At 37.8% G+C, this 27,989-nt stretch overlaps 1 protein-coding gene across 1 annotated transcript; it reads left to right on the top strand.

The window, feature by feature from the left end:
* Positions 1 to 4: 4 nt before the first annotated feature.
* On the top strand, positions 5 to 27,946 carry C3H2orf80 (chromosome 3 C2orf80 homolog). Its single transcript, XM_077154897.1, has 8 exons — positions 5 to 133; positions 2,618 to 2,699; positions 4,437 to 4,519; positions 5,810 to 5,897; positions 6,900 to 6,971; positions 23,486 to 23,573; positions 23,870 to 23,987; positions 27,494 to 27,946. Exons 1-8 carry the CDS (start codon positions 93 to 95, stop codon positions 27,531 to 27,533), a joined length of 612 nt encoding a protein of 203 aa, XP_077011012.1. The 5' UTR covers positions 5 to 92; the 3' UTR covers positions 27,534 to 27,946.
* Positions 27,947 to 27,989: the final 43 nt, after the last annotated feature.

Below are 27,989 nucleotides of genomic sequence, written 5' to 3'. Positions count from 1 at the left end.
GGCTTCTAGGCTCAGAGAGGCTGGGCCTCCCTCCACGATTTCAGGTGCAGTGTAAACTGCAGATACCTGCTCAGCTGGATAAGCCTTTAATCATGGAAAGAAGGCTCCTAAAGAAGGAAATGAAAAAGCTCCTGTAAGTACGATTGAGAATAACTTTCATCTATTACACTTACATTTGGTGAGTTTCATGTCACAGATAGTGTAGACATTGGCAGTGGGGGGAAAAATCTAGGGAAGACTCTATTACTACGTTATAGGAGAAAGTCATGTTCTGGCCTCTTCTCCTGCCCGGGAGACCTCACATGTGCAAAACAAGGTGCTATGGGTGGGTCACTGTGGCTCAGCAGGCAGACTTCTCGCCTGCCATGCCAGAGACCCGGGTTCGATTCCCAGTGCCTGCCCATGAAAAAAAAAACAACAACAAAAGCAAAGTGCTGTATCTCTTGGGAGGATGTTTCTGTCAACACGTGCCTATCTGAGGCACCTCCATTCTGGAGTCCACAGTCTTGCAGTCCAATGCTGGGCAGGTGTGCCAGTTAAGAGATGGCCCTGCTAGAGTTCTGAAAACATGTGCCTAAAGGTCCAGCTCTCTTTTTGGTGCATGGGCTGGGGATTGAACCAGTCCTCTCACATGGCAGGTGAGCATTCCACCACGCAACCACCTGTGCACTCCAGGGCTGGGCAAAAATTGCAGCCTCGGTCTCTTTTATTGTCAGTCCTATTGGATAATTAATTCATCTCCTCTTTCTTGCCATCTGAACATTATATTTTGTAAACACACAGCAAAATCATTTGCCGATACGAAATTTTTTTTCACATAGGGTAGCTTTTCTTTGACTTTGTTCTTGGTCTGAAAATCACAGACCATATAAACAGGAAAAAAAGCTATCTTCCATTTCACGTACATTATTTGCATAGGAACAATGCAAGTTCTTCAAAGAGCTCATCACAGTCTCTATCAAATGTATTTCTCTGTGTCCTAAGATAATTATCTTTTTTTAAATGCGATTTTATTGAGATACATTCACACACCAGATAATCATCTTTTAATAAGTCTTGTTAAATAACACAAAATAGAGTTAGTATGGCTAAGAGATTTAAAATGGAGTTTGGAGGACATCCTGGAGGTTACTCTTATGTGAATATCAGCCAGGAATCACAAACTGCAAAGTAGGGAAAGCCCAAAACAATAATATTCTTCAAAATCCTGAGGACATTGGATACCACAAAACAAACCACAGGGTAAAGAATTCAGTTAACTATCTAACCTGAAAAACTGAGTACCCCAAGAATTCACCAACCACAAATAACTTGTCTTTTTTTTTCTTTTTTTCCTATAAATCTTCTTTTCCTATAAAAACCTTGCTGGAAATGCCAGGATGGAACACAATTTGGTTCACTAGCTGAATCTGTGCTCTCTGAATTGCTATTCTAAGACCCCACATAAATGCCTTTATTGCTTTGCAGTTTAATTTGCTATTTCTAAGTTGACAGTCCTTAATCATTGCTGGAAAAATTCACATTTAAAATGCATGTATTTGGAAACAAATATATAAAGGACAGACCATAATCAGGAATGCCAACTCCTCTAGACATCTCATCCAAAGATCAGAATTTCAAACCTGATATAAATATATGTTTTCTAAAGAATACATTTAGCCTACTTTAAAGGATCTTGGAACTTCAATGCCAAAAGTCAGGAATTTTTAGATCAGTCTAGAAAAAGTTTAATGACTCAGAAGAAAAGCTTTTAGAGGTCAAAGGCAAACTTACCCTCCCCACCCCCATCCCACAACCCAAGGTATCCTGTGGTTAATAGTTTGATAACCATAACTAGTCTTCAACAAAACTTTGAGATTTGCTGAGATAAACCTCAGAGAATTTAGTCCTTTTTCCTGCATCCTGTCCCTCTCCTTACTTTCCTAAGGTAGCACCCATTTCCATTCTCCCCTTAGGACCCTTATTAAAAGTCACTTTGGGTGGGCCACGGTGGCTCATCAGGCAAGAATGCTTGCCTGCCATGTCAGAGGACCCGGGTTCGATTCCCAGTGCCTGCCCATGTTAAAAAAAAAAAAAAAAGTCACTATGAAGACAGGATCTGATAAGGATGCACTAGAGTGGAATTGCTAAATTTGTATTCATAACTCCTCCTAAGGGCATTTGCATTCTAATGGGGAAAAGCCCTAGTGCTAAAGAACACATCTCTATTTAGGGAGTATTTTATATACAGAATTTATCAACTTTGGATATACTGCTTAAGTTTCACTTGGGCAGCAAGGGATTCTATTTGAAACAGTGGGTCTCAATCTTTTTGGCTTTGTAAAGCCTTATCTGCATGTGGGAATTTGTCACACTCCCTGCTTTCCTCTTTTGTTCCAGCTATGTGAATTTACTTTCTAGATAAATGTGATCTAGATTAATTGTATTTAGGCATTTTTAACCTGCAGTGTTGCAGAATTATCATTTAAATAAAAATTAAATATTAACTCCAATACCAGGGCAGTTGGGGGCTTCTGTCTTCAGGTATGAGGAGGGTGGGTCGGGACAGAAGCCTCTTTCTGCAGACTGAGCCCCCATGTCATTCCCAATGGTTCAATGCTGCTCTCTTGCTTTTAAGGGGAGATTATATTGGCATCAGACTTCGGGAAAATGAATTTGACCCAAAAGGAAGAAGGCAACTCACCTTTCTAGATGATATGGTAAAGAAAGGCATGCTGATGCTAACCACTTTTGTGTCATATGTGTATTAAGGGGTTAAAGCGAGGATCTCATTTATTTCATATAATAAATAGTGCTACTCTTAATCCCCGCCGAAATGTCCTTTTCCTCACCTAGGATTGCCCATTTTGGCCCGCTAAACAGAAGCAAAAAGAGAATGAGAAAAGAAAAGCCATGAGAGTTGTTTGCTATTAGGAGAGAAAAGGTTAAAAAACAAAATAAGCCCAAAGTTTAATGCTACATGCATGATATTAAAATGTTTTGTGTTTAGGGATTAGCTATCATATAGTTCTTAAATATAATAATTTCCTTACCATTTGCATTAGTAGGGAAAAAAACCAAGAATGAATAATTCTACAATCCCTTCTGTTATTATTCATGTTGAAGCTCAGATTTATGTTGTTTAGTTCACTTTATTTATATTAAGGATGAAACCGGGTTTATGCTACTCCATTATTTATCTTTGTGCTAATAAGGGAAAAAGGATATATAATATATATGGCTAAAGTTAGAGTCACTGATTTTCAAAACTGCCCTGAAACTGAATAAACAATTAAGCACTGGTGTTCTAAAATCATTATATATATATAATGCAGAAAATGAAATAGATTGGAGCATGCTTCTCAAACTTCAATGAATTCTTGTAACAATGCAATTTAAATTCGAGAGGTCTGTGGCGGGGCCCAGGAATTTGCTTTCTATTGAGTAAACTGGAACTGCCAGTGCTGCTGGCCCATGCATCACACTTTAGTTTAGGTTTAATTTCCTTCTTTTTATTGGCTCACTTTTCAGTTTGATTCAGTCTCTGGAAGAAATAATTAGGGTATTTTTAGAGAATATTAGGGTTAGAACTTTAGAACTCTCGTGAAAACAAAACAAAGCAAAACACATCTTTCCTTTTGGGGAGTGGGAGGAGCTGGGGTGGGGAGAGAAGGAATATTTTGATAGATAAATGGTGAATATGTTTACTGAGCAAGAGCAATTATAACTTAACATGGAAAAGGTGGTCAATCTAATAGGAATTGACACTTGAATTGGTCCTCAGCTTTTTACTATATATGAGATTCTTAGCAAGTCACTTAATCAGGTACTGCCAGTCCTTTGATCATGCTGGTTCTCCACCTGGGCTGCCCTTCCCCACCTTTGGAAACTCTCCTCATCCTTCAAGGCCCAGCTCCAAAGAGGTCCTCTCTCAGAAGCCTTCCGGGATTGCCCCTTACTCTCTTCCCCAGATGGGCTAATGGTGCCTCTCTTTAGTTTCCAGGACACTTCCCCTATGTCCTGGGAAGAGCACTTCTGAAATTCTACTCATTCTACTCAAACAGTTTTCTGTGGCCTCTCCATCCCCCATCCCCACCCCCACCCCCAACAGACACACTTTTTCAATTTAAAAAATTAAGCAAATCGAGCATCAGTCACTTACCTAAGGATATATGAGTTGTTGGCAATACCTAGACTTGAGTCCTAATTCCCAGTTTGGTATTCTTTTTACTAGTGTATCCATACAAATCAAATAGCTGCTCAAATGGGAGATAAAAAATGTAATTTATTTATCTCAAAATGTTTCTAGTTGAGCATCAGGTTATCAGACATAGCTTGTCATTTGGGGCACGACAAGATAATAGAATAGGGTTTGCAGTGTCATTGTCATTGTGTCCATGGAGTACCTTGGCTAATGTCTCAGCCCTTCTTTTGCTGTCTGTGCTCCCTGCTTCCAGGCACACTATGACTTGGCTATCAGTGTTGCTTTGCAATGGCTGGATCACTCGGAAGGCTTACCTTGGCTGGAGGCGGAAGAACTGTAAGTTGAAATGGTTTATTTATCTTTTTTTTTAATGGATGACTATGATTAATGACAGAGTAAGTCTCAATCCTATCTAGCTTCTTCCACTGTGAGGCACTCTGATTTGAAGACACTGCAGAGTATCCCTGTTTTTCCAACTAGAAACCTGGAGAAACCCCACAGCTGCCAACACAGGGAAGTCATGAGCATGCTTATGTATTTGATATCTCTGCTAATTGGTTTCTGTCACATGAAAAACTTTCTTGTCAGCAACGACCTGCCTGAGAAATAGGGCAGTGCTTTATTGCATATATGTCATGATTATTCAAATGGTTAGTTCAATGGTTAATGCAGGCAATCTAAGGACTATACAAACACAATTTCTTAAATATATAAGCAGATATGTACTTGAGTTGAGCTGATTGAAACATAATATTATATCCTTTCCTGAATTATTGGTATTTCCTCCCATTTGTGAAGTCCAGGTAGACGTTCAATTGGTAGAATATGGAACAAATGAGGTCAGGATCAAACAACTTATTCCAGAGGCTGGTTATTTTTTTCTAGTCCATGGTCTTAGACTGTATGCCTAGAACTGGATGGCTATTTCAGTCAGGGTTTAGCTGTAATAATCAGAAAACCCAATTTAAACTGATTTAAGCAAAAAAAGAAGAGGGACAGTGTTAGTTTATTTCCTCCTTGTTTGAAAAGCCATGGCCTGATTTAAAACTCAAATGGTGTCATCAGAATTTACCTCTTGACTATTTCCTTTGGTTTGGTCCCATTCTCAGCTTCAGCCCGCTTTGTCATAATGTCTGCTCCATGGGAGAATGGATTAAAATCCCAGAATTGAGCGTCAGTGACTCTGTGTGAGGGCTGATGTTCAGTCCAAGGTGTGTTCTCCATCCTTGGAACCTAGGGATGTTGCCGTCTTCCTGAGAAGTGCATAGATTTACAGAGGGGTAAGGCAGTCACCCCCTCCACCCCTGTCACAAGCAAATTACCGGAAGAAGGGGAAGGGACATTGGTTGGCAAGACCAGAAACGTCCACCACAGTGGGTAGTCTGCCAGTGTTGATAGCTGTGGAAACATAGGTGGGTTGGGACAAATTCATCAACATTATTGGAAGATTAAAAATTCAAAGTATGTACCGTACTGATGGTGGATCAGTTGTACCAATTTTGGAAATAAGACGCTCATACACTGTCACTGGAAATTACCTAAAGATTATTATCACAACCTTATCAGGAGTCAAAGAAAAGAACAATAGTAAATTCTCCATTCTTATTTATTCATATCCCCCCTTAGGAAAATGCCATTTGGTGGCAGACCCATATATCCAAACCGTAAAGAAAGAGAAGCAATGATTTTGTCATCTTATGCTGGAATCTTAATGGTAAGGACAAGAACACTATTTGCATATATGAATATTTATGTACACTCTATGTATTTTTATATTAATATTATGCTACTTCTCAACCAATGTTTCAAATTTCCTAATATTAAATGTTTCGTTTATAAAGATATAATGAAAGGACTTGACTCTGTATTGAATTGTGGAAACATTTATACAGGAGACAAAGAACAGAATGAAAGAAAATTAATAACTGGATAAACTGATTTATCCATTTAAGTTATTTATTTAGTGTCCATGCTAAGTAGGCATGATACCAGGAATACTGAAGCTATACATTCCTCAATTTATTCCTATACATTCTTCAATTTATTCAAACTCGAATGTATAGAGTATTATAGTGACATTGCATTGTACTAGTTCTCACCTTTATAATTTAAGCAACACATTGTTAATAGCTTGTAACTCTCTAGGGTAGTATTTCTAGAAACAGCATGAATTTTACGGACACAGTATGGAATTAATGTTGGTTCATGAGCCATTCATAAAATTAAAAATTAAATCAATATAGTCTGTCTTTTAAGAAAACCAGATTGTGTATTTTCCTTCCCTGTCTGTATAATGAAGGGCTCTTTTCCTGGATGTTTTTCATTGCCAATTTTTCACAGACAGAGTTAACTTCATGTACTAGCTAGAAATGTTTACTTTAGAACTGGCCTCATTCAATGGACAACAACCTTGTATTCAAAATGAAGTTGTCAGTTAGTAACCTCAACAGTTTCATTAGCCTTCTCTCTATCAAGGCCAAGGCTCTTGATAAAATTGTCATAATTTTCCAGCAAACATTCTTCTACATGTTGTGGAATTTTCCTTTGCGTCTCAACATCTCCACATAACAGCATCACTTTCATATTGATACATTCGGCCATTGTGCCTATAAATGAAGAAACAACTTTCAAGTTCTGACATAAAAGCATAGCTTTGATTTTTAAGAAAGAAAAGCCATGATATAATAATACATTTTTTGTTGTTGTTTTTTAACAGAACAGTATCCCGATTGAGGAGGTCTTTAAAATTTATGGGGCTGAGTCTTCTGCCAATTTTGGTACTCCCAAGGTAGGGTGACCTACAACTGTCAATTAGAGGGATTTTCATAGATTTTTAAAAATTTTTACCGATTTATAAAATATTTTCATGCATCAGTTATGAAATGAAAGATTTTTAAATCAAAATGCACAAAACCGACATAGCCACACCTTACTTGGATGTATATAGTATATAAGAATTGTTTGTATATAGTATATAAGATACACACAAACACAGATGTTTGTGAAACACTGTTCTTACGAGGAGGACCCATTAGTGATAAGTGTATGTTAGGAAGCCCTGGGTGCAGGCAGCACACAGAGCCCCAGGCTTGGAGGCTGGAGTCTACTCTGATTTTTAGTTCACATAATTTCTCATTTACAGTTTTTCATAATGTAGGATCTGGTGAGGCCACCCTTTCCTCTTGTATGATCTACTGTAACATCTAGAACAAGGACAAGGTTTACCAAGGTTCATTCTCTTGATCAGTTATCTAGTTTCCTGCTGCCACATTCCTCTTTCCCATTTGAAATCACTTGCCGTAGAAAAAGAACTGATCTGGGAGTCCAGAGGCCCAAGTTTGAGTTCTGACCCTACTACAATGGAGTCCTAGACACATCATGTTTCCTTCCCTGGACTTCTGTACAAAAAAAAAAAAAAAAAGGAATGTTCTGAATTAAATTTAAAGTCATTTCAGCATTTGTTGTTATGATTGCATAAACATTTAGTAAACACTGTAATATGGGCCCCTTTGGGAGGTGGGCATGCAGGGGGAGGGAGAGAAGCAGCAAAGGAAGGAGGGAAAGGAGCACCCTCATACCCACACCTCCTGCTTTCACTGTGCTTTTTCATGACCCCACAAAGATTTGGAGGGGAGGCCAGGGGCAGGGGCAGGGCTGTGGCCACAGAACTGTCTGGCTCCCTTGTCCTTTTACTTGCAGGCCATCCAAGCTGTAGGGTCAGGTAAAATCAAGAGCCCAGCGGGTGCAGTGTAGAAGTCAAGTACTTACTAAGAGGTTTTGTAACTCTGAAACCCATTGTCCTGTCACCTTACTCTCTCTGTAACCACTCTGAACTCAAGTTCCATTGATCACTGAAGAAATCAGCACCTTCTTCTCTCTGCTTATTCTAGTTTCAGCTCACTCCATTCATTCATTCATTCATTCATTCTTTTAGAATAGTTGTAGGTACAGAAAACAATAGTGAAAAAGTCAGGTAAGAGTACTCTTATGGATCTCATATACTATTCTGGGGCTGACATTTCTACCTTGGTTGAAAGACATAAAAGCCACCCAGGCCTGATGTTCCTCAGGGTCCAACAAGCTGCTCATTGCTTTTAAAGAAAGCCCATCTCTGTGAGCTTCTTGGACAGCCAAGCAAGCCATCCCTCGTCATTTCTGCTCATTTTTCTTGCAGCTTTCTCTCCTTCAAAGTTGTCTTTCTCGCTGCAGCCTCCCTCCCCCTCCTCTACCCCAACATACCCTGAAACCCCATGTCCCCCTGTGTCAATCACCGTTTTCTTCCCCTCATCCTCTGCTCTTTGTGGGGAGATCTAGAGCAGATATCGGGCACATTTGACTAGTTGGTCTCAATTCAGAATTAAAATACTGGAAATCACATCCTGAAGGGGATGGCATCATGAACTCCCCCATTCTTGGCTGGGCTGGCAATCCAGAAGGCTTGCAAGCATGGGTGTCAGAGTAGCATGGGTAAGCCAAATTCATTGAAAGTGGCCAGAATGGGGTCCACACGCTGGTTGGGGTGTGCTGGCCAGTTTCCACCTATCTATGCAATCGTACGTTATTCATCAATGAGCCTTCTTTATCTAGCACTTCTTCTGTTGGGTGAAGATATGGTGGGCCCAGATTTGTGCACAGACTACCCCGTGACCAGCTCTAAACAGAAATAGATACTATCCTTATAGAGGGAGGTTTCCTTCAAAAGCCAGCATTTGTCTATTGTTATGAGATGTGCGTCAGCTTATTTATGGATTGAGACGTGAAGGTGGATTGTAATGAAGAAGCACTAGGTGCCTAGGTTTGAATCCCAGCTCTAGCAATCACAAGGAGTATAACCTCTGTAAGCCACAATTTCATTTTTAAAAGCAGGGACCATAAGAGGGGGTTATTGTAGGAATGAAACAAGTTAGGGCAGGTAGAACCCTTGGCATCTGGTGCATGGTATAACTGCACAGTCTTAGCTATAATTATGGTTCTGGTAGTCAGGGGATGGGAATCTGCTTTTCTGTATATTCATCATAAACAAGGTGTCTGTACCTCAGCACCATTAACATTTTGTGCCAGATAATTCTGTGTTGTGTATGGGGAGGAGCTGTCCTGTGCTTTAGAGAAGATTTAAGCAACCTCCCTGGCCTCCCCTACCCCCTCCCCTTCTCCCCACCTGCCTTGTCCATGCAGTCATGACAACTAAAAATGTTTCCAGCCGTTGTCAAATGTCCTCAGGGGGCCCGAATCACAGCAGGCTGAGAACCACAGCTCTAAATATTCAAACGTTAAATAGCTACTCAGGCATCCACGTGTAATTATTAACACTATCTTATCCAATGTGAACTTTGTCTATTTTGGAGTTCCTGATGCCAAAATAGACAAAGTTCACATTGGATAAGATAGTGTTCATGATGTCTGTTTGTCTATTTGGATGTGTATTTGGCTAGTGATCACAAAGGGCATGCTATAAATCTAAGAAACTTGCAGCTCCCATGCGGGCCTCACGAGCTTCTCCCTGCCTCAAGAATGCCAGCTAAGAACCTTCTCTTGTGACTACACATCAGCTCCGACAGCGACGTTTTCTGCATTTTGAATAAGGAATTATTAGCAGGGAGGCTCAATGGAAATGTACATTTCAATGATTAAATTGTAAGAGCTATTTTAAAATACTACTTTAGAATAAACATAATTTTTAAAGTTTTTAACTAGAAGGAGACAGAATTGTTTAAAAAAAAAAAAAAAAGAAGGAGAGAAAGTTTCTTCAAAGCTGCTTCTTTAATTGCTGCATATACCTGAAGGGCCCTTGGCTCCTCCCGATAAAGTGTCTCCTAAGCAACAGCTATAATCCTTCCCAGTCAAAAGCTTAAAAACCCATTGAATACTAAACAGATTATGTAGAGTTTCCGGCAACTGGGAATGTCTACTGGATACAATATGGGTTCTGTGCGTGGGTAGGTTTGTGGGATTTCTCTAGCACTATTTGCCGCCATCTGGTGACAGAAAAGTTTCAGGGCATGGTGATGTGCCACTGTTAGCCTCTGGTTATGCCTCCCCTTGGGAACACTTTCGTTACTTATTTGTAGCTTTATTTTACTAAGGACCTTGGACCCATTGGTAAAAAAAAAAAATTCAACTAACCTCCTCACACAAGTAAAGAGTTATTTACACCTAACTTCTGATCAATATAGAATGTCCTACTCAATTTTTAATAGAAGAAAAAAATCCTTCAACAAATAAAGTGAGCAATAAAAATATCCTTCTGCTCCATTGGATGGAGAAAGTTAGACAACAGATAGGGAGGCAAAGAGAGTTAAAATGAGCATTACGAAGAAAGGCAAAAGGCAAGAGAAGGAGAATGGGAAACACCAGAACCTCTACTTCCTCCCGTCTCCCTGAAACCATGCCCGCGTCTGACCTGCCATGATGCCAGTGCCTCCTAAGTCACAGCAGAAGTCCCAGGCAGGTTCTTCAGAGGCAAAGAGACGGGTGTCCAGTCCCAGCTTGCTCACTCGCTAGCTGTGTGGCCTTGGGTAAATTCTTTAACTTCTGAGTCCCAGTTTTCTCATATGTAAGCAGGCCTAACAAGATGAGGCGACAGCATTAGGTTGTTCTGAGGATTAAATGGGGCCATGCCCGTGAAGTGGGTAGCATGGTGCTGGGCACGGGAGGAGCCTTCAGTGTTGTTAATGTTATATTTTCACATCCCCCCACACTCAGGCACTCACACTCCATAGCAGTCTGGCTTCTCAGCAGCCCTTCTGGACCTCCACAGTTCGGGCCTGACCGGGACTTACTCCACTAACCCGCTGAGTGTTCTCTTCATGGGGGAAGCTGACTCAGACCCAGCTGTGCAGAAATGAACAAGTATTTTGTGATAAGGGGAGGGACCTAGGTTTTAAGCAAATGTTCAGTCCTGACAGATTTGAATGATGAGGGCTTTAAAAAAATGCTTTCAATATTAATTTATGTCCAAATGGAGACTAACAATATATATTTAAAGTATAAAGACCAAGCAAACAAATAAATCCACCAAGCATGCAAAATGGAACAGTGTCAACAGTTTTGAGACTTTTAGTGACTTTCTCCAGGCCCTTACTCTCCCTTCCCAGGTCACAACTCTCTTGAATTATGTTTTTGTCAGTCCCCTTTATTTCTTTTTTGGTTTTACCAATATGGATCTATGATCAATATATTGTTTAATTTTGCATATTTTGAATTGCATATAAATGGAATAATAGCAAATATGTTATCTATGACTTTCTTTTTTTCAGTCAGCATTATGTCTCTGAAATTCATCTGTGCTATTTATTGCATGCAGCTTATTTTCACTCTAAATAGTATTCCATTATTGGAATATACCGCAATTTACTTATGCATTCTAGTGTTTTTGGACATTTGGGTTATTTCTTTTATATGTCTCTTGTTGCATTTGGGTTATTTCTTCTATATGACCTCTGTTTGCATTTGGGTTGTTTCTTTTAAATGTCTTTTGTTGCACAGTTGAAGAGTTTCTATGCGGTGTATGCCTAGGAGGGAAATCAAGCCATAGTCCATGTACGTCTTCACCCGTCTACATAATGCCAAATTGTTTTCCAAAATGGATATACCAGTTTAAACTTCCACTTTCTACCTGGTTGCTATCAATACTTGGTATTTTCAGACTAAAATTTTTGTCAGTCTGTTAAGTTTATTATGGTATTTAACAGTGGTTTTCATTTGTATTCCCTCGATTACCAACAGACAAATACTCATATGTTGTTTCTTCTTCTGTAAAGGGCCTATTATAGCCCTTTGCCCATTTTTTTTCCTATGGGGTTGTCTTTACCTTTTGTATTTATACAGTTTTAATTTTTAGATAAAAAGTTTCCAGTACTTGTCTCATTTGAAATTTACCCTTTCTTTCTTCATAAACATTAAAATGTTTTAGAAAATATGATTTTGCAACATCCCAATCATATTTCCAAGAGTTTTCGAACAGACACAAAATGTCTTTGCCAGAATTCATGCCCTGCTTTCACTTCGGCATATCAATATCTACCTATCTATCTATCTAACTATCTATCTATCCATTGTTCTGACACCTATTTCCCCACATCTCATCTCAGTTCTATCAAAACGATATTTGAGTATATTGCTCCAGGTTGAAAGGCAGGTAAAGATTACTGTTTATGGCCTTCATTGTTTTATCCATTTTGAATGTGCTGTGGACATAAATTGACACTCAACAAGTAATTGAATAGAAAATAACAATCATAATAATACTTTTACATTGTGATGATGACAATATTAACAAATGACTTTAAATGAAAAAGAGGATATGTCTAACTCTAGGTTTTAGGTTTAAATTTCATCCACTTTTAAAATAATCTCTCATATAAACCCCTCCCTCCCCCAGGAAGCTACATTAACTGCTTGCACAAGTCAGCAGATTATCGGGATTTAGGAAGGTTCACAGACTATCCAAGCTAGAAGTGATCTTTAAAATCCTCTAGTTCTGTTTTTCTTAGTGGATGGGGAAACAGATGCTTGAAAAGCATCAGTCTCACATCTATTAAGTGCTATAACTTCATTAAGAATAATAGAAGATCTGGTTCTCTTTTCCTTGCATCTGGCATGCATTATCCTGAAAAGCTATAATCATTACCTCAATTGCCTCACACGGAAACAAAGTCTGTTTTTCAATTACTTTGTGATTTAGGGTCGTTATTCTGTATAAATTATGGCTTCTTGAGAGCCAATGCCATAGTTTTGCTTTGTTTTTTTTTTTTTTTCAGTGGTTGCATGGACTGGGACTCGAACCCCCATCTCCAACATGGCGGGCACATAATCTGCTACTGAATCACCCATGCACCCTGATGCCATAGTTTTTACTTATGTTTAATTTTCTAGGATGCTGGACATGAAGTAAACACTCAATGAATATTTGTCTTTTGAATAAAAGGCTAAGATCAAATTTAGAAGTGTCCCTGGTGAGATGGCTTTCATCTGCTCTGTCAATAAAGATAGCACGATTTCATTGATTGTTTAATCCATGTTTTTTATTTCATATAACAGAAAAGAATCATAATATTAATACTGAAAAGCAAAGGTTAAATTTTTATTTAAGTCTGGAAGTATCAGAGCAGGACTGATACCACAATTCCACAAAGTCCTCAGGAACTTGGACTCCTTCCAGGTTCCTGATCAGTCATTCCTCAAATGTAGCTTTCAATATCATTGCCTAATGTGGTTGCTGGTGCTCCAGCCATTACAATGATGTTACAGGTAAGAGGGAATGAAGAAGGGAGTGCCTCTTCCTTCCAAGGAGAGGGACCAGGAATTTCATAGAACATTTTTTCTTACTATATCATTGGTTAAAACTTAGTTATATGGTCACATTTACCTAGAAGAGAGGATTGAGAATGTAGAATTTTGCCTGAGCAACAACATGTCCAGCTAAAAATCAAAAGAGAATGATGATTCTAGCAATCTCCAATACATTTTTCTAGGCCTCATCAGCCACAAAATTAAAGAAATTTGCTGTAAAGAAAATTACAGTATTCTAATTCCGCCAGCAGTCCACTATTGAAGGAATGTTGAACCTTTAAAATGATTCCTTGGCTAGTTTTGAGAATTTTCAGACAATGTCTTACATGTGATCAGACCCATCATGTCTTAAAATTTAAAATACATAACCTAAATAATTTGTGCATTAGCCTATTTGAATCTGCATATTGTGATCACTAGAGAACTGTCCAAACAGAACATAATACAAGGCACATATGTACTTTTATGCGGTTTGGCCCAACCGCTAAACTATCAGGGAACCTCTACTCCTCAGCTTCTCACTGCTTGCTAGACACACTGCCGCATGCAGAAAAGGGGCTCGAGCCGGGGGTCTGGGTCCAAGGGGCGCGCGCAGGAGACCTCGCTGCAGGTCTAAAGGACTGGAGGCCAAGTTAATTAAGGCATGAAGCAAGGTAGCTTTATTGTTGGTAGACGCTTATGCCAGGGCCGCCAGTAGCTAAAGACCAGGAGGCTTGGTGAGCCCTGGATTATATACAGTTTGAGGAGAGGCGGAGTTAGGGCGTGGCCTCCAGGGGAGGGTAGCCAATTACACAGGGAGGACGGATGAGTGACTGTGACCATAGAGATGCTGTTCCTGAGTGTACTTGTAGCAGTGGATGTTGGGCAGGTGGAGGACTAAGGAGAAGGCCAATAGGGTTAAAGAGACAAGACTGCATCATCACTAGTTGCGGGTGAGGCTTGTAATTCAGAGGCCTAGAAGAACCGGATGTGTCAAAATGGCGAGGGAGGGAGAGAAAAAGACTAAGCTACCAGGCCAAGAATAAAAGTATGCCACACTTTTAAATTTTCTGATAGCCACATGTTTTAGTTTGCTAACTACCGGAATGTGATATACCAGAAACGGAATGACTTTTAAAGAGGGGAATTTAATAAGTTGCAAGTGTACAATTCTAATGCCATGAAAATGCCCCAATTATAGCAAGACTATAGAAATGTCCAATCTAAGGAATCCAGGGAAAGATACATTGGTTCAAGAAGGCTGACAATGTTCAAGGTTTCTTTCAACTGGAAAGGCACATGGCAAACATGGGGATGTCTGCTAGCTTTCTCTCCAGGCTTCTTATTTCATGATGCTCCCCCAGGGGCCTTCTCCTTCTTCATCTACAAAGGTCTCTGGTTCTCGGGACTCTCTCATGCCTCATGGTTCTCGGGGCTCTCTCATGACTCATGGTTCTTGGGGCTCTCTCATGATTCTGCTGGATCTCCTGGCTCTCTTCAAAATATTTCCTCTTTTAAGGGATTCCAGTAAGCTAATCAAGACCCACCTGGAATGGGTAGCGTCGCATCTCCATCTAATCAAAGATTAATATCCACAATTAGGAGAGTCACATCTCCATGGAGATAATCTAAACAAGTTTCCAATGTACATTATTGAATAGGGATTAAAAGAAAGGGTTGTTCCCACAAGATTGAATTAGGATTGAAACATGGCTTTTCTAGGACACATAATCCTTTCAAACCAGCACACCACATTAATGAAAGTAAAATGAAACAGGCAAATTAATTTTAATAATATATTTTGTTTAGTCCAATACATTTATTGGGTTTTATCTATCTTAACAAGTAAACACTAGAATTTTTTTTAATGAGTATAAAGTAGAAAAATATTAATGACACATTTCACACTTCATTTAATTTAAATTATACTGTCTTTGAAATCTGGTTTGTATTTTATACTTACAGCATCTCTCAGATTGTACTAACACAGGTTGGACTACGATACAGTGCCCCTTTAAGGTAACCACTAAAAGAACAGTAAAAGAATGTATAATTCACAAGTTTATAGAAGGAAAAAATTGAATGATAAAAATATTTGATTAATCCAAAAGAAGGCAAGAAAAGAGAGAAAGAGAAACAGAAAGATGAAAGGTACAAATCCAATAAGATAGTAATCAAATAATTAGCACGTGTATTAGCTAGGGTTCTCTAGAGAAACAGAATCAACAGGGAACACTTGCAAATATAAAATTTCTAAAAGTGTCTCACGTGACCGCAGGAACGCAGAGTCCAAAATCCACAGGGCAAGCTGTGAAGCCGGTGACTCCGATGGAGGGTCTGGATGAACTCCGCAGAGAGGCTCACCAGCGGAAGCAGGAATGGGGCCTGTCTTCTCTGAGTCCTCCTGAAAAGGCTTCCCATGATTAGATTTAGCATCACTAATTGTAGAAGACACTCCCCTTTGGCTGATTACAAATGGAATCAGCTGTGGATGCAGCTGACGTGATCATGACCTAATCCTATGAAATGTCCTCATTGCAACAGACAGACCAATACTTGCCCAATCAGATAAACAGCTACCACAACTTGGCCAAGTTGACACGTGTCCCTAACCATGACAGCACGCTTTACCTATATATACACATGTAGACCGCTGCACCCATTAATGATGTAATTCACTTTTTTTTCCAGAACAGAATGATACTGAATTATTTAAAAAAATCTTAAAAACAAAACTCAAAATATTGAACTCATCCAGCATAGATTCTCTGACTATAATGAAATTAAGGTAGAATTAACTTCAAAATACAATTATAAAAGTCCCAATTAAATAAAAACTCAAGAATACATTTTTTGAATAATCCATAAGAAAAAGCAGAAATTAAAGTAGAATTTAGAAAATATTTTGAATAGGACTATAATGAAACAATGATATATCAAACTTTATGGGATGTGGCAAAAGAAGTGCTTAGAAGTAAATTTATTAGATGGAGATAATAGGAGAGATGAAATTTCATACATCTTCAAGAAACTCTTATTACAAAATATGCTAAAACCATCACAAAAAGGGAAATTATAGGACAATATTTTGTGATCATAAATGCAAATTTCTCAACAAAATATTAAAACATCAAATTCAGCAATATATAAAAAGGGTAATACATAAAAATTAAGTAGGTTTATTCCAAATATGCAAGGAAAGTTTAATGTTAAAAAACCTTTGACAAATTCAACAACTATTCATGATTTAATAAAAAAAAACTTAGCAAACCAGGAATAGAAGAGAATTTCCATAATCTGATAAAATATGTGTTTAAGAAACTTATATCCTTGAGATAAGAAATAGGACAAAGATGCTTGCTCTCACCACTTCTATTTAATATTGCATTGGAGAACCTGGCCAGTGGAATAAAATGAGAAAAAATTAAAGGCATAGTTGAAAGAAATAAAATCATCATAATTTTCAATGGTATAATGGATATTTGAAAATCCAAAAGAATCCATAATGTATTATATTAGTAAGTGAATTTTTCAAGGTTGCTGGATAGGAGGTCAATATTAAAAAATAAATTTATTACTATAAACCAGGAACAAAGAAAAACAAAGTAAAAAAGATACCATTTGCAATAATATCAAAAGCATTCACAAGAATAAATTTAACAAAATATGTGTGTTTCAGTTTGCTAAAGCTGCCGGAATGCAATACGCCAGAAGTGGGTTGGCTTTTACAATGAGAATTTATTCGTTTACAAATTTACAATTCTAAGCCCATGAAAATGTCCAGATTTTGGCATTATTAGGATGATACCTTCTCTGAAGAAAGGTCATTGGCATCTGGGACACCTCTGTCATATGGGAAGGCATACGGCCAGCAACTGCTGGTCCTTCTCTCCTGGGTTTTATTGCTTCCAGCCTCTGGCTTCAGTGACTTCCTCTTTCAGATCCTTCTGGGGCTTTTTCTGTCCATGAACTTTTCTGTATACTTCTCTGAATCTCATCTCTGGGCTTTTTCTGTCTTTTACCCCCTCATAAAGGACTCCAATAAAAGGATTAAGAACTACTTTGAATGGGCTGGTTCACATCTCTATTTAAATAACCTAGCCAAAAGGTCTCTGCCCATAATAGGTCTACACTCACAGGAATGGTGTAAAAGTACATGGCCTGTTCTGGGGTATATAACAGCTTCAAACTACCACAAGGTACAACAGCTCTACACTGACAACTATAAAATATTGAGAGAAATTAGAGAAACCTAAATAAATGGAAGGATATAGTATGGTCATGGATTAGAACACTGATTATTGTTAAGAGCTCAATTCTCTCCAAGATAATCTGGAAATTCAATTCAATACCCATCAAAATCCCAGATGACTTTTTTTTTTTTTTTGGCAGATACTGACAAGCTGATTTAAAAATTCACAAGGAAATACAAAGAGACAAGAATAGCCAAAGTAATCTTGAAAAAGGAACACAAAGTTAGAGGCCATTCACTACCAGATATCAAGTCCTACAGTAAAGCTATGAAAATTAGGGTGGAATTAATACAAGGGTAAAGCAAATGACCAATAGAACAAGAACAAGGTCTAGAAACAGATACCCATGATATGGTCACCTCATTTATGCTAAAAGCAACACTGAAATATAGTAGGGAAAAGGTGAGCTTTTCAATGAATGGTGTTAGTTCAAATGGATATCCTTATGGAAAAAGGTATCTTGGCCCTCACTTCAAACCATAAACAGAAAATCAATTCCAGATGTATTGTAGATCTAAATGTGAAAAATAAAACAATGAAGCTATTAGTTAAAAACATGAGAGAATATCTTTATGACTATGGTGTAGACATGTTTATTAAACAGAATACGATAAGTACCAATTATAAAAGTAAAATTCAACAAATGGTACTATATGGGCATGTAAAACATCTGAAATAAACAACAGCTTTAAAATAGCAAGAATGCAATCACAGAATAGGAGAAGATATCCAAGATGCAAACATCTACCAAAATATATAAAGAATTCCAAAAAAGGTAGAAAACTCAGTAGAATAAAATGGGCAAAAGACATGAATATTTGACAAAAGAGTATACCCAAATGTCCAATAAAATATGAAAAAGCTCTTACCTTCAATAGTCAACAGAGAAATGAAAGTCAAAATCTCAATGCAATATCACTACATATTCTCAAGAATACCTAAGTTAAAAAATAGATAGTACCAAGTTTTGGTGAGGGTATAAAGCCACTGGGATGTTCACATCCTTCTAATAGGAATATAAATTGTTATAAGCCCTTCAAAAAAGTTTTTGGGTATATCAACTAAAACTAAACATATGCATACCCCATGACCCAACGATTCCTTCCCTAAGTATTTTAGTTTCCTAGATGGCACAACAAATACCATGAAATGGTTTGGCTTAAACAATAGTAATTTAGTCACTCATGGTTTTGAAACCAGGGAAATCAAGGCATCATCAAGGTGATGCTTTCTCCCCAAAGACTGTGGCACTCTGGGGCTGGCTGATGGTGATCCTTAGCCCCTCTGTCATATGGAAGGCATGTGATAGGTCATTCTGGTCTTTTCATTTTCTTCCAGGTTCCATTTCAGCTTTTTGCTTCCTGTGGCTTTCTCTCTCTATCTGAATTTCATTCTCTCACAAAGGATTTCAGTAATAGGATCAAGACCCATCTTGATTAAGGTGGGATACACTATAACTGAAGTAACCTCATTAAAAGATCCTATCACATCCGCATGAATGGATTAAATTTTAGAATATGTTTTTTCTGGGGTACTTACAGCTTCAAACCACAACACAAAGTATGCACTCACCAGAAATGTATATGCCTGTTCACCAGAAGACAGTCATTGCAGCACTAATCAAAACAAGCAAAAACAAGAAACCACACAAATACCCAGCAAAAGTAGAAGGGAAAAATTAGTTGTACATTCACATGATGGAATACTATACAGCAAATAAAAGGAACAATCTGGAACTAAAAACCTGTTGAATGAAAGAAGCCAGAACTAATACGTTAGTAAATACTCTATTACTCCATTTGCATTAACCACTAAAACAGGCAAAACTAGCTTTAGCTATTAAAACTAAGAATAATGATTTCCCTTATGTGGGGGGGGGGGAGAAAAATATAGACTATAAAGGAACATGATGGGGGCTTTTGGCACAGGCAATACTCTGATTCTTGATTCAGATATTGATTGTTCACATATAATCTGCTAGTGAAAATCCATTGACATACATTTATGATACATGCATTTTTCTTCAATTAAAAAGTGTAAGTACAAAACTACATTCTCTTAGATCCAACAATTCCACTTCTAGAAATTTAGTTTATAGGAAGACTTGAACAAATATACTAAGATATAGGTAGAAAGATGTTTGCAATATCCACAAGTGAGCAAAACCTCTAAGTTCATTAATTGATAAATGGTTAAATATATTCTCTATGTTTGTAACATGAAATATCATGCATGCATTTTGAAAAATGAGGCTAATCTGCATATAATGCCATGAAAAAGGAGGTCTAATAGTTGCTGCATATTGCAAAATAACAGGTAAACATGGTCCCTTTCTTTAAAAAAAAAAAAGAACCAAAAGAGTAAACCTACATGTAAACACACACAAATATCCTTGAGTTCAAATTCTAGATTTCTACCTATGAAATTTCAAAGGGATGCCAATTATGTGGGAAGTGGTCATCAAGAGTGTGATCATTAAGAGTTTTGGTAGTGAGGCTAAAGTAGTGTCAACAAACGCATTTATTTGGGGTCTTAGAAGCACAGATTCAGGTAGGAACCAAATTGTGTCGTATCCTAGCATTTCCAGGCAAGGGTGTTTAAAGAAAAAGATTAGACAAGTTGTTTGTGGTTAGTTGATACTTGAAGTACTCCAATCCTCCTTCAGGTTAGATAGTTAACTGATTTTTTTGTTATGGTTTGTTTTATGGTGACTGGATGACTTTGGAGTTTTGCATACTCTGACAGTCTATCATATCTGGCTGAAATTTGCCTAACAGTAATCTGCAGAATGACCTCCCAATTCCATTTTACATCTCTTACCCTTAGTGACTCTATTTTGTTTTATTTTAACAGTAGAAAAAAATGCCGACCTAGAAACCTAAAAATGGGTATTTGTTTTGTTGTCCTTTTCTTTTGGTTTTTGCCTTGGCTGTACATGATTTTAGAATGCTTAATTAAAGAAATGACATATTTGCTGAAATATCTACATAAAGAGAATTGCATTTTGTTTTCATTAGAAAAGAGAGTCCTGTAAACGTAAAGCCTAAAATTGACCAGTGAGAAGGCAGAAACCTATCCATCTTGCAGAGGAATGTTAATTATTTCAGGCTTCTTGGCTCCAATTAATCACTGAGCCCTTTCTCTAGGAGATTAGTCAGGATACTGCAAAGGAGATGGTGGCCAAAGAGCTGCCATTGGTAATTCTATAAAATTAGTGAATAAGGGAGAGAAGTGATGATGATGATAAAGATAAATAAATATTATATTAATACTTATATTATATTATATGCCAAGCACTATTCTAAGTGCTTTACATATGCTAACCCTTTAGGCCTTACCACAATCCTATAGGGTAGTTACCAGTATTATTATCACATAAAGAAACAGGCCCAGAAAAGTGAAGTGACCTGGCTAGAGTCACACAGACTGTAAGTGGAAGAGGCCTACATTCAAATTCAGCCAGTTAGCTGCTGCTGCCTTGAAAGAATGGTAGTTATTCAACCAGTCAATAGCATTTGAGGGCCTACTATGTGCTAGATGCTCTGTAAAGCACTGGGGATAAAGGTTAAGTTGACTGGCCATTGTGTTTCCATGCTCCAGTTCATTCTCCACATAGCAGCCAGAGTGATCTTTTAAAAACCAAACTGGACCTTCTCACAGACCCACTGTACCCTGGAACCAATATCAATGTAGGTCTATACCAGGACCAATGAGGACCCACATGATCCTGCTTCTGTCTCTCTCTTCAGTCTCATCCAGTTTTCTTCTCCCTCCCTATATCCTACCACAAGGGAGGTTGCTCTTATACAAGCTTTGTTAGACCTTGCTACCTATCATAACCTTCCAAACCCCAACCAGGATCATTCCAGCCAATCCTAAAGAACACCTAGGGCAATATACAAGATTCCACAATGGTTCCATGCACTAGAGTAACTTTTCAGAAACCTACAACCTCCAGATGGGTCCTGGATCAGATAAGTCCTAAAACCTAGAAGGTCCAGCCTCTCTAGAATATCAGCTACTTCCATCTCCATACACCATATTAGTGACAGACCCTTCCAATATGGAAGTCAGAATGGCCGTAGCCCAACACCCATGAAGGCTGGAAAGATCAAAGTTGATGGTGGAGTTATAAAGTATAGATAGGACTTAACAAATGAATATGATTGCTGACTCATTAAATTGATATCTCTTTAGTCTCCAGTATCTTAGAGCAGCTAGAAGTAAAAAACTAAAATTGTGGAATTGTAACCCATGCCAAACTCTGAAATATGTTCTATGACTAATTGTGGTGCTTTGCTTTGAAATTTATTGCTTTTTTGGTATATATGATATTTTTCACAAAAAAAAAAGAAGGAAAAAATTCTATTGTGATGATAAAAAATATGTAAAGCCTCCCAGCCTCCCATATTCTGGAGCAGCTAAAAGGAAAAATCTGAGAGGATTATGACCAAGCCCATGGCAAACTCTGGGATCTGTCCTGTAACTAATTGTTGAAGAGTGCTTTGAAAACTATTGCTTTTTTATTTCTTTGCTTTGTATATATGTCATACTATACAATAAAAAAAGTTTAAAAAAATTAAAAAAAGATTGGCAGGTTTTAGAATACTGAGCACAGTGGCTCCAGATGATGTAATTAGAGGTGATCCAAGTATTGAACATCTGCAGATTGATTACCTTTGGAGTTATAGAATGTATATAAGAAAGTGGTGGCCCTAAAATGATGATGGGTATGATTTTTAGTATTGTAAATAAAGCTTAGGTGACTTATAGGTTAAAGTCTAAGCTACTGCACATGTCAGGTGGGCCCATTTTGGTTAGATCCAGCTTCGGTTATCAAGATAACTGAAATTGGGGTGGGTTAGTTCTGGGCTGACCCAAGACCCTTCACTAATACAATGGGGGCTGTCCTGAGTGATCATAAGAATCTAAAGTCAAAAAACTGGATAAAATGGGTACAAGTGAAGGTTAATCACAACGTTTTTACAATCACAAAGGCACATGATAAAGGCTATATAATCATTAGGAGAGATCAAGGCACCTGGATTACAGTTCAGAGATCTCAGGTATTTCCCTCTGTCTACTCCAATATACCAGAAAATAAAAAGGAATATCTGTATAATGATTCAGTAATCATAATTATCGCTTAAATCCTAATTTCTTGGTTACAGTAGCACAGGTATCTTCCCATCTTACTAACCACCACTCCTAAAACAAGCCCTGTCCCATGGTAAGTGCTCAACAAACACCCATTAAAGTAATAGATGAAGAGACAACCTTGGCCTTGAAGGAGTTTCCAGTGTAGTGCAAGGGACAGGCAGGTTATAACTATAGCATACTGGGATATAACACACTGGGGTTGTTCTCTGCTACTAAATGCTTGGAAGTTACAGATGAGTCAGTAAATAATTTTGTTTTAGGGTAGAGAGGAATGCCAGTGTTGGAGAGTGGGGCTGGGGCACACTGAGGCAAGTTTCCCAGAAAAGGTGATATTCAAGCTGCATTTAGAAGGCAGAAGAGGAGGAAATGGATATTCCAGACAAAGGGGAGCTATGTGAAGAGCCTCAGTGTGTGAAAGGACGTTCCAGGCAAAGGGAACAAATATGAACCACACGTAGTTTTTGAAAGCCTGTAGTGTCTGGAACATGACTCTCATGCATGTACTGATACTGATGCCTAAGGACCAGAGGTTGGTCAAGCTGGCCAAATGCCATAGCCAGCAGATGTTAGCAACACAAAACCTGTGCAACTTCTAAAAGTAAGCCTCTTTTCCTTTCAGGTTTCCCAAGCCCCATCTCTCCGCCTCTCCTTGCACCCTTTTGCCATGTTAACAGCACCCAAAGCAGCAGAATATGCCCGCAAACAGAGTAAGCTTGTTTACTTGCATCTGCTTAGAGAAATGCAAGATTAGGAGGTGGGTTCACAACATAAGGACACAATTGTGGTCATTAGATTTCTCTGCCTGGTTGAATTTAGAAGAGCCAGGAGTTGTTATGACTTGATTCCCCGCATCCTTCCCAATTACCAAAATCAGGGAAGTCTTATTTCTCAGACCCTTTGGTATGGCAGCACAGCACTCCAGAGGGAAGGATTTAAAACCGTGGGTGGGCACATTTAAAAAAAAAGTTTTATGTATAGATATGGTCACTGCATGTGTCTTTAGGTGTCAAGCTAAGAAGGGGAGCAATGAACAAAAATGCCACCAGCAGCTCTACAAGGGCAGCAAATGCCAAGGAATGGAAATCATCAAAAAGTTTATCTTCGGATACGCAAAGAACAAAGTAGGTCTAAAAACACAATTTGGGCCAAGTCGATCCCAGATATTTTGGGAGTATGGTGGTTAAAAATCTAGCCTTTGATTTCCTAATTTAACTTGTATGGTCAGTTGAGTTGAACACCATTAATACATGGAATCTTGAAAAGGGTGTGAGATTTTGTTGTTTGTTCAGGTTAATGTGATACCCTGATAAATCCCAGAGTGATTTGGGCAGTGAATAAAGAAGTATTTGCAAAGTCCCCTTGGGGAAATGGAAGGAAAGGAGGAAATATTCAACTTCTCCATTTGGAGAATTTCTGATATTCTTTCCAGCAGTGGGGACAACCAAATCAATAAGCTGAGCTCTCGATCTTGGGGTTCACCCCTATGAAACTTATTCCTGCAAAGACTAAGCCTACTTAAAATTAGGCCTACAAGTCACCCCAGAGAACCTCTTTTGTTGCTCAGATGTGGCCTCTCTCTCTCTATGCTAACTCAGCAGGTGAACTCACTGCCCTCCCTCCTGTGTGGTGACATGACTCCTAGGGGTATAAGTCTCCCTGGCAACATGGCACAGATGGCCCAGGATAAGCAGGGACCCAGTATCAAGAGATTGAGAAAGCCTTCTTGACCAAAAGGGGGAAGAGAGAAATGAGACAAAATGAAGTTTCAATTTCTGAATAGATTTTCAACAGAGTCAAGAGACTCTGAATGAGGTGGGGGTAGGAGGTTGTAGGAGAGGAAGGGGTGAAGGGGACTTGAAAACTAACACAGTGCATTATGAAATGAATTTGCTTCAAGAAGCACAAGAGAAAGTCGAAGTTTCTTTTGATTTATTTCGATTGCTGCACTGTACATTTTTTGTGTGTATGTGAATCTCTAAGTATCCTGGACCACGTGGGGCCCAGGATATTCAGATTTCAGATTCTCCTCCTTGAGTGATGAGAAGCATAATCTTATCAGAGCAAGTGCTTTAGGAATGTCCAGAATTCTTTGGTCACATCAGGGTCTTAAGTATTCTAAATATTATTCTAACAATAGAATAATCACATTATTGGGAAATATTCACCATGTGGAGTTTTCTTTTAAAGATATTTGCTGTAATGAGATTTGAAGGTAGATCTTTTCTAGAGCCCAGTCTTTGCTTCTGAAGAAATTTTTGAAGTAAGATGAGGTTTCTTTTTTTTAATAGGAGTTTGAGGACAGCAGGCTTTGAAAATCAAAACAACAATCAAAAAACAGTAAACTCTATAAAATAAAAATGTATATACACACACAGAGAGATCATCTAGACTTAATCATAAAAAAATAAATCTCTGAAACAGAAATTTAGAGACCCCGGAGCTTTTTTATGGCCTCCATGTGCTGAAAAAGCTTACTCTACAAGTTACTCATTGTTATGTTATTTTGAAAATATTCTTTAATTCTATGAATGTTTTCTGTTTCCACAACTGCTTGAGATTGTTGTCTTCTTGAGGGGGGCAGATCTTTTATTTCATTATTATGTCCCACGTATATAAAAAGTGATTTGCAGGCAGTGGATATTCGGTAACTGTGGTTTACTAGTGAATTTCTAGTAAGTGAATGGTCCTTAGATGACAGTTCTCAAACCACTGCGCCCTCTCAATACTCATTGACAAGGCTAATTTCTAGGAAAAAGCCCTTGCTATAGACTAATTGATGCTTGTAAGTCTAGGGATGCCCACTTTGCTGTAGGGCCACGTCCTGAGATAAGTCCCTTCCCTAAAGGCCCTTCTTCATGCATCCAACAGCAGAAAACACATTTGTATTTTTTCTTTCACACTTTGTCTACTTTAGGCATTTTTCCCAACTCCTGGGTAATAGATTTTTAAAAATCAGTCTTTAAAAATTATAATAATAAGTCATGTTCATAGTAAAAATGTCAAATTATATAGAAAGCATATAAGGTGAAAAGAGAAAGATTCCTCTTTTCTCCACACCTCCTTTCCCACTCATTGATTAACCATCATATTATCAAATTTCCTGTGCTATATTTCAAATATTTGTGATACTTATATAAGTATACATATATATCATTGATTTGTTAGAACTCTTTTTATATTAACAAAATAAGCCTTTTGTTAAATGTGTGACAACTATGCTTTCACTGTTTGTTGTTTGAAGTTTTTCATTTTTCATTCATTTCATTCATAGGTATTCAGGCTGCTTAGTCTTTTCTTTTATGGATTTTTGATGTATCATGTCTTATGTTTCTGAAGTTGAAAAACAACTTTTTTTTAACCTTGAGATAAAATTATGTCCTTTTCAGAATTTTCTATTTATTTCCAGCCAGTGAATTTCTTCATAAAGTAAGATAAAAGGGGACATTTGGAAAGATAAAAAAATCTAGGTATTCTGGGAAGTAGTTTTAAAGATTTCCTTATTATTGAACTGCTTATAGTAGCTTACTCATTAGTCAAAATGGGTATGAGCGACATCATTTCCTGGGAAAGTGTCAGCACTGGGCTGACAACCAGGAAAGGGATATGGAACGGATGGAACCATAGAAAAGAGTTTAAGAACAGCGTATGGCAGGGATTAGAGCATGGCCTCTGGAGTCAGATAGCCTGGATTTGAAACCTGGTTCCGCCACTTAAGTAACTTGGGCGAGTTACTTAATCGCACTACACTTCAGTTTCCCATCTATAAAAAGAGGATTATAGTGTTGTTACAAGGACTAAATGAATTAATAGATGAGGAAGAGCTTAAAATAGTGCCAGGTCTTCAGCAAGCATTCAGACAAACGTTTCTGTTATACCAGTCCTGAAGCATGCACATCATGGAAGGGAGCAAGACACTCAGAGAGGGCAAGTTAAGTTTAATTTTGAAACAATATATCAGAAATTCAAAAGAATATGCTACAAACAGTACACAACTGCTAAGGGGCAAAGTCACGATTCGCTTTACGTAAGGGTAATCATAAGAAGTAAAATTTTTATCAACCTTTTTATTTGGAAATCATTTCAGGCTTAGAGAAAAGTTGCAAGAATAGAACAAAGTCCTCATATTCTCTTCACCCACTTTCACCAATGCTTAATATTTCGACCCATTATTTATCACTCTCCCCCTCTGTCTGTGTTTAGATTCACAGGTTTTTTCTGAGCCATCTGAAGCTGCATACATTATACTCCTTTACCCCTATATTTTAGTGTGTTTTTTCTAAGAGCAAAGTCATTCTCTTAAACAGCCACAGCACAGTTATCATCCTCAGAAAATCTAACATTGATACTTCTGTATGATCTACTGCCAATAATGTCCTTTATTTAGCATTTATTTTCCTTCTGTATGGGATCCATTGTGGAATCATGTACTGCATTTAGTTGAGAAGTATAATTTCCAAATTTATTAAAACAGTTCTGTGGAAATTCTTTCTTACCTGTATTTATTTTAATCCATACTTATCAGTAAGTTAATATCTCATCTTTGCCCTTAACTCCCTATAGATAGAAAGCTAATGTGTGTCCTGTGTTAAATTGTACTTGATACCAAAACCATCTTTTTATTCTTCAGGTCACTTAGAAACTTAGAATTGCACCATGGAACTTCATAATGAAATCTCTGGGAGTGGAAAAGAAACATCATCTTAAAACTTCAATTCTTGCCAGCATATTTTCCTTTACAGTTAACTTTGGATGCAAATCGCATTGAAATGTATTTTAAATGTTGAGGTTTCTTCTCTTACAAGTCTATCACACCACTATATTTTGGTAATAAATGGGTGTATCTTATGTGACTTTACTGTGACTGGGAGACTGCTGGGGAATACAAAGAGTATTTATATGTCAGAGTATGCTGGTTTTGTAGCACAGTTTACAAATATTTAGCACTGAATATTGCAGACTGGTGGTAGAAAAGGCAGTTTTCCGAAATTCAATCCAAAATAAAATTAAAGTCAATTATTGCTGTTACTAAAGTTCTCATATAAAAACATTTATTTAAAGTTATTTCAATAAAGCAATTAAAAGAAAAGTGGGTTCAGGCTTTTCTTTCAGTAGTATATAATGAC

This window comes from Tamandua tetradactyla, chromosome 3 (assembly GCF_023851605.1).
Source record: "Tamandua tetradactyla isolate mTamTet1 chromosome 3, mTamTet1.pri, whole genome shotgun sequence".
Classification (NCBI taxonomy): domain Eukaryota; kingdom Metazoa; phylum Chordata; class Mammalia; order Pilosa; family Myrmecophagidae; genus Tamandua; species Tamandua tetradactyla.
The sequence above is the reverse complement of the archived record's forward strand: the minus strand, read 5'-3'. Positions and strand labels throughout refer to the sequence as shown.

Bases quoted from the DNA above. Each gene is read 5' to 3' on its own strand.
- C3H2orf80 (XM_077154897.1), top strand. From the start codon at position 93: ATGGAAAGAAGGCTCCTAAAGAAGGAAATGAAAAAGCTCCT. The intron at 23,574-23,869 runs GTAAGCTTGTTT...ATGTGTCTTTAG, and splicing joins AGAATATGCCCGCAAACAGA to GTGTCAAGCTAAGAAGGGGA. The intron at 23,988-27,493 runs GTAGGTCTAAAA...TTTATTCTTCAG, and splicing joins TCGGATACGCAAAGAACAAA to GTCACTTAGAAACTTAGAAT.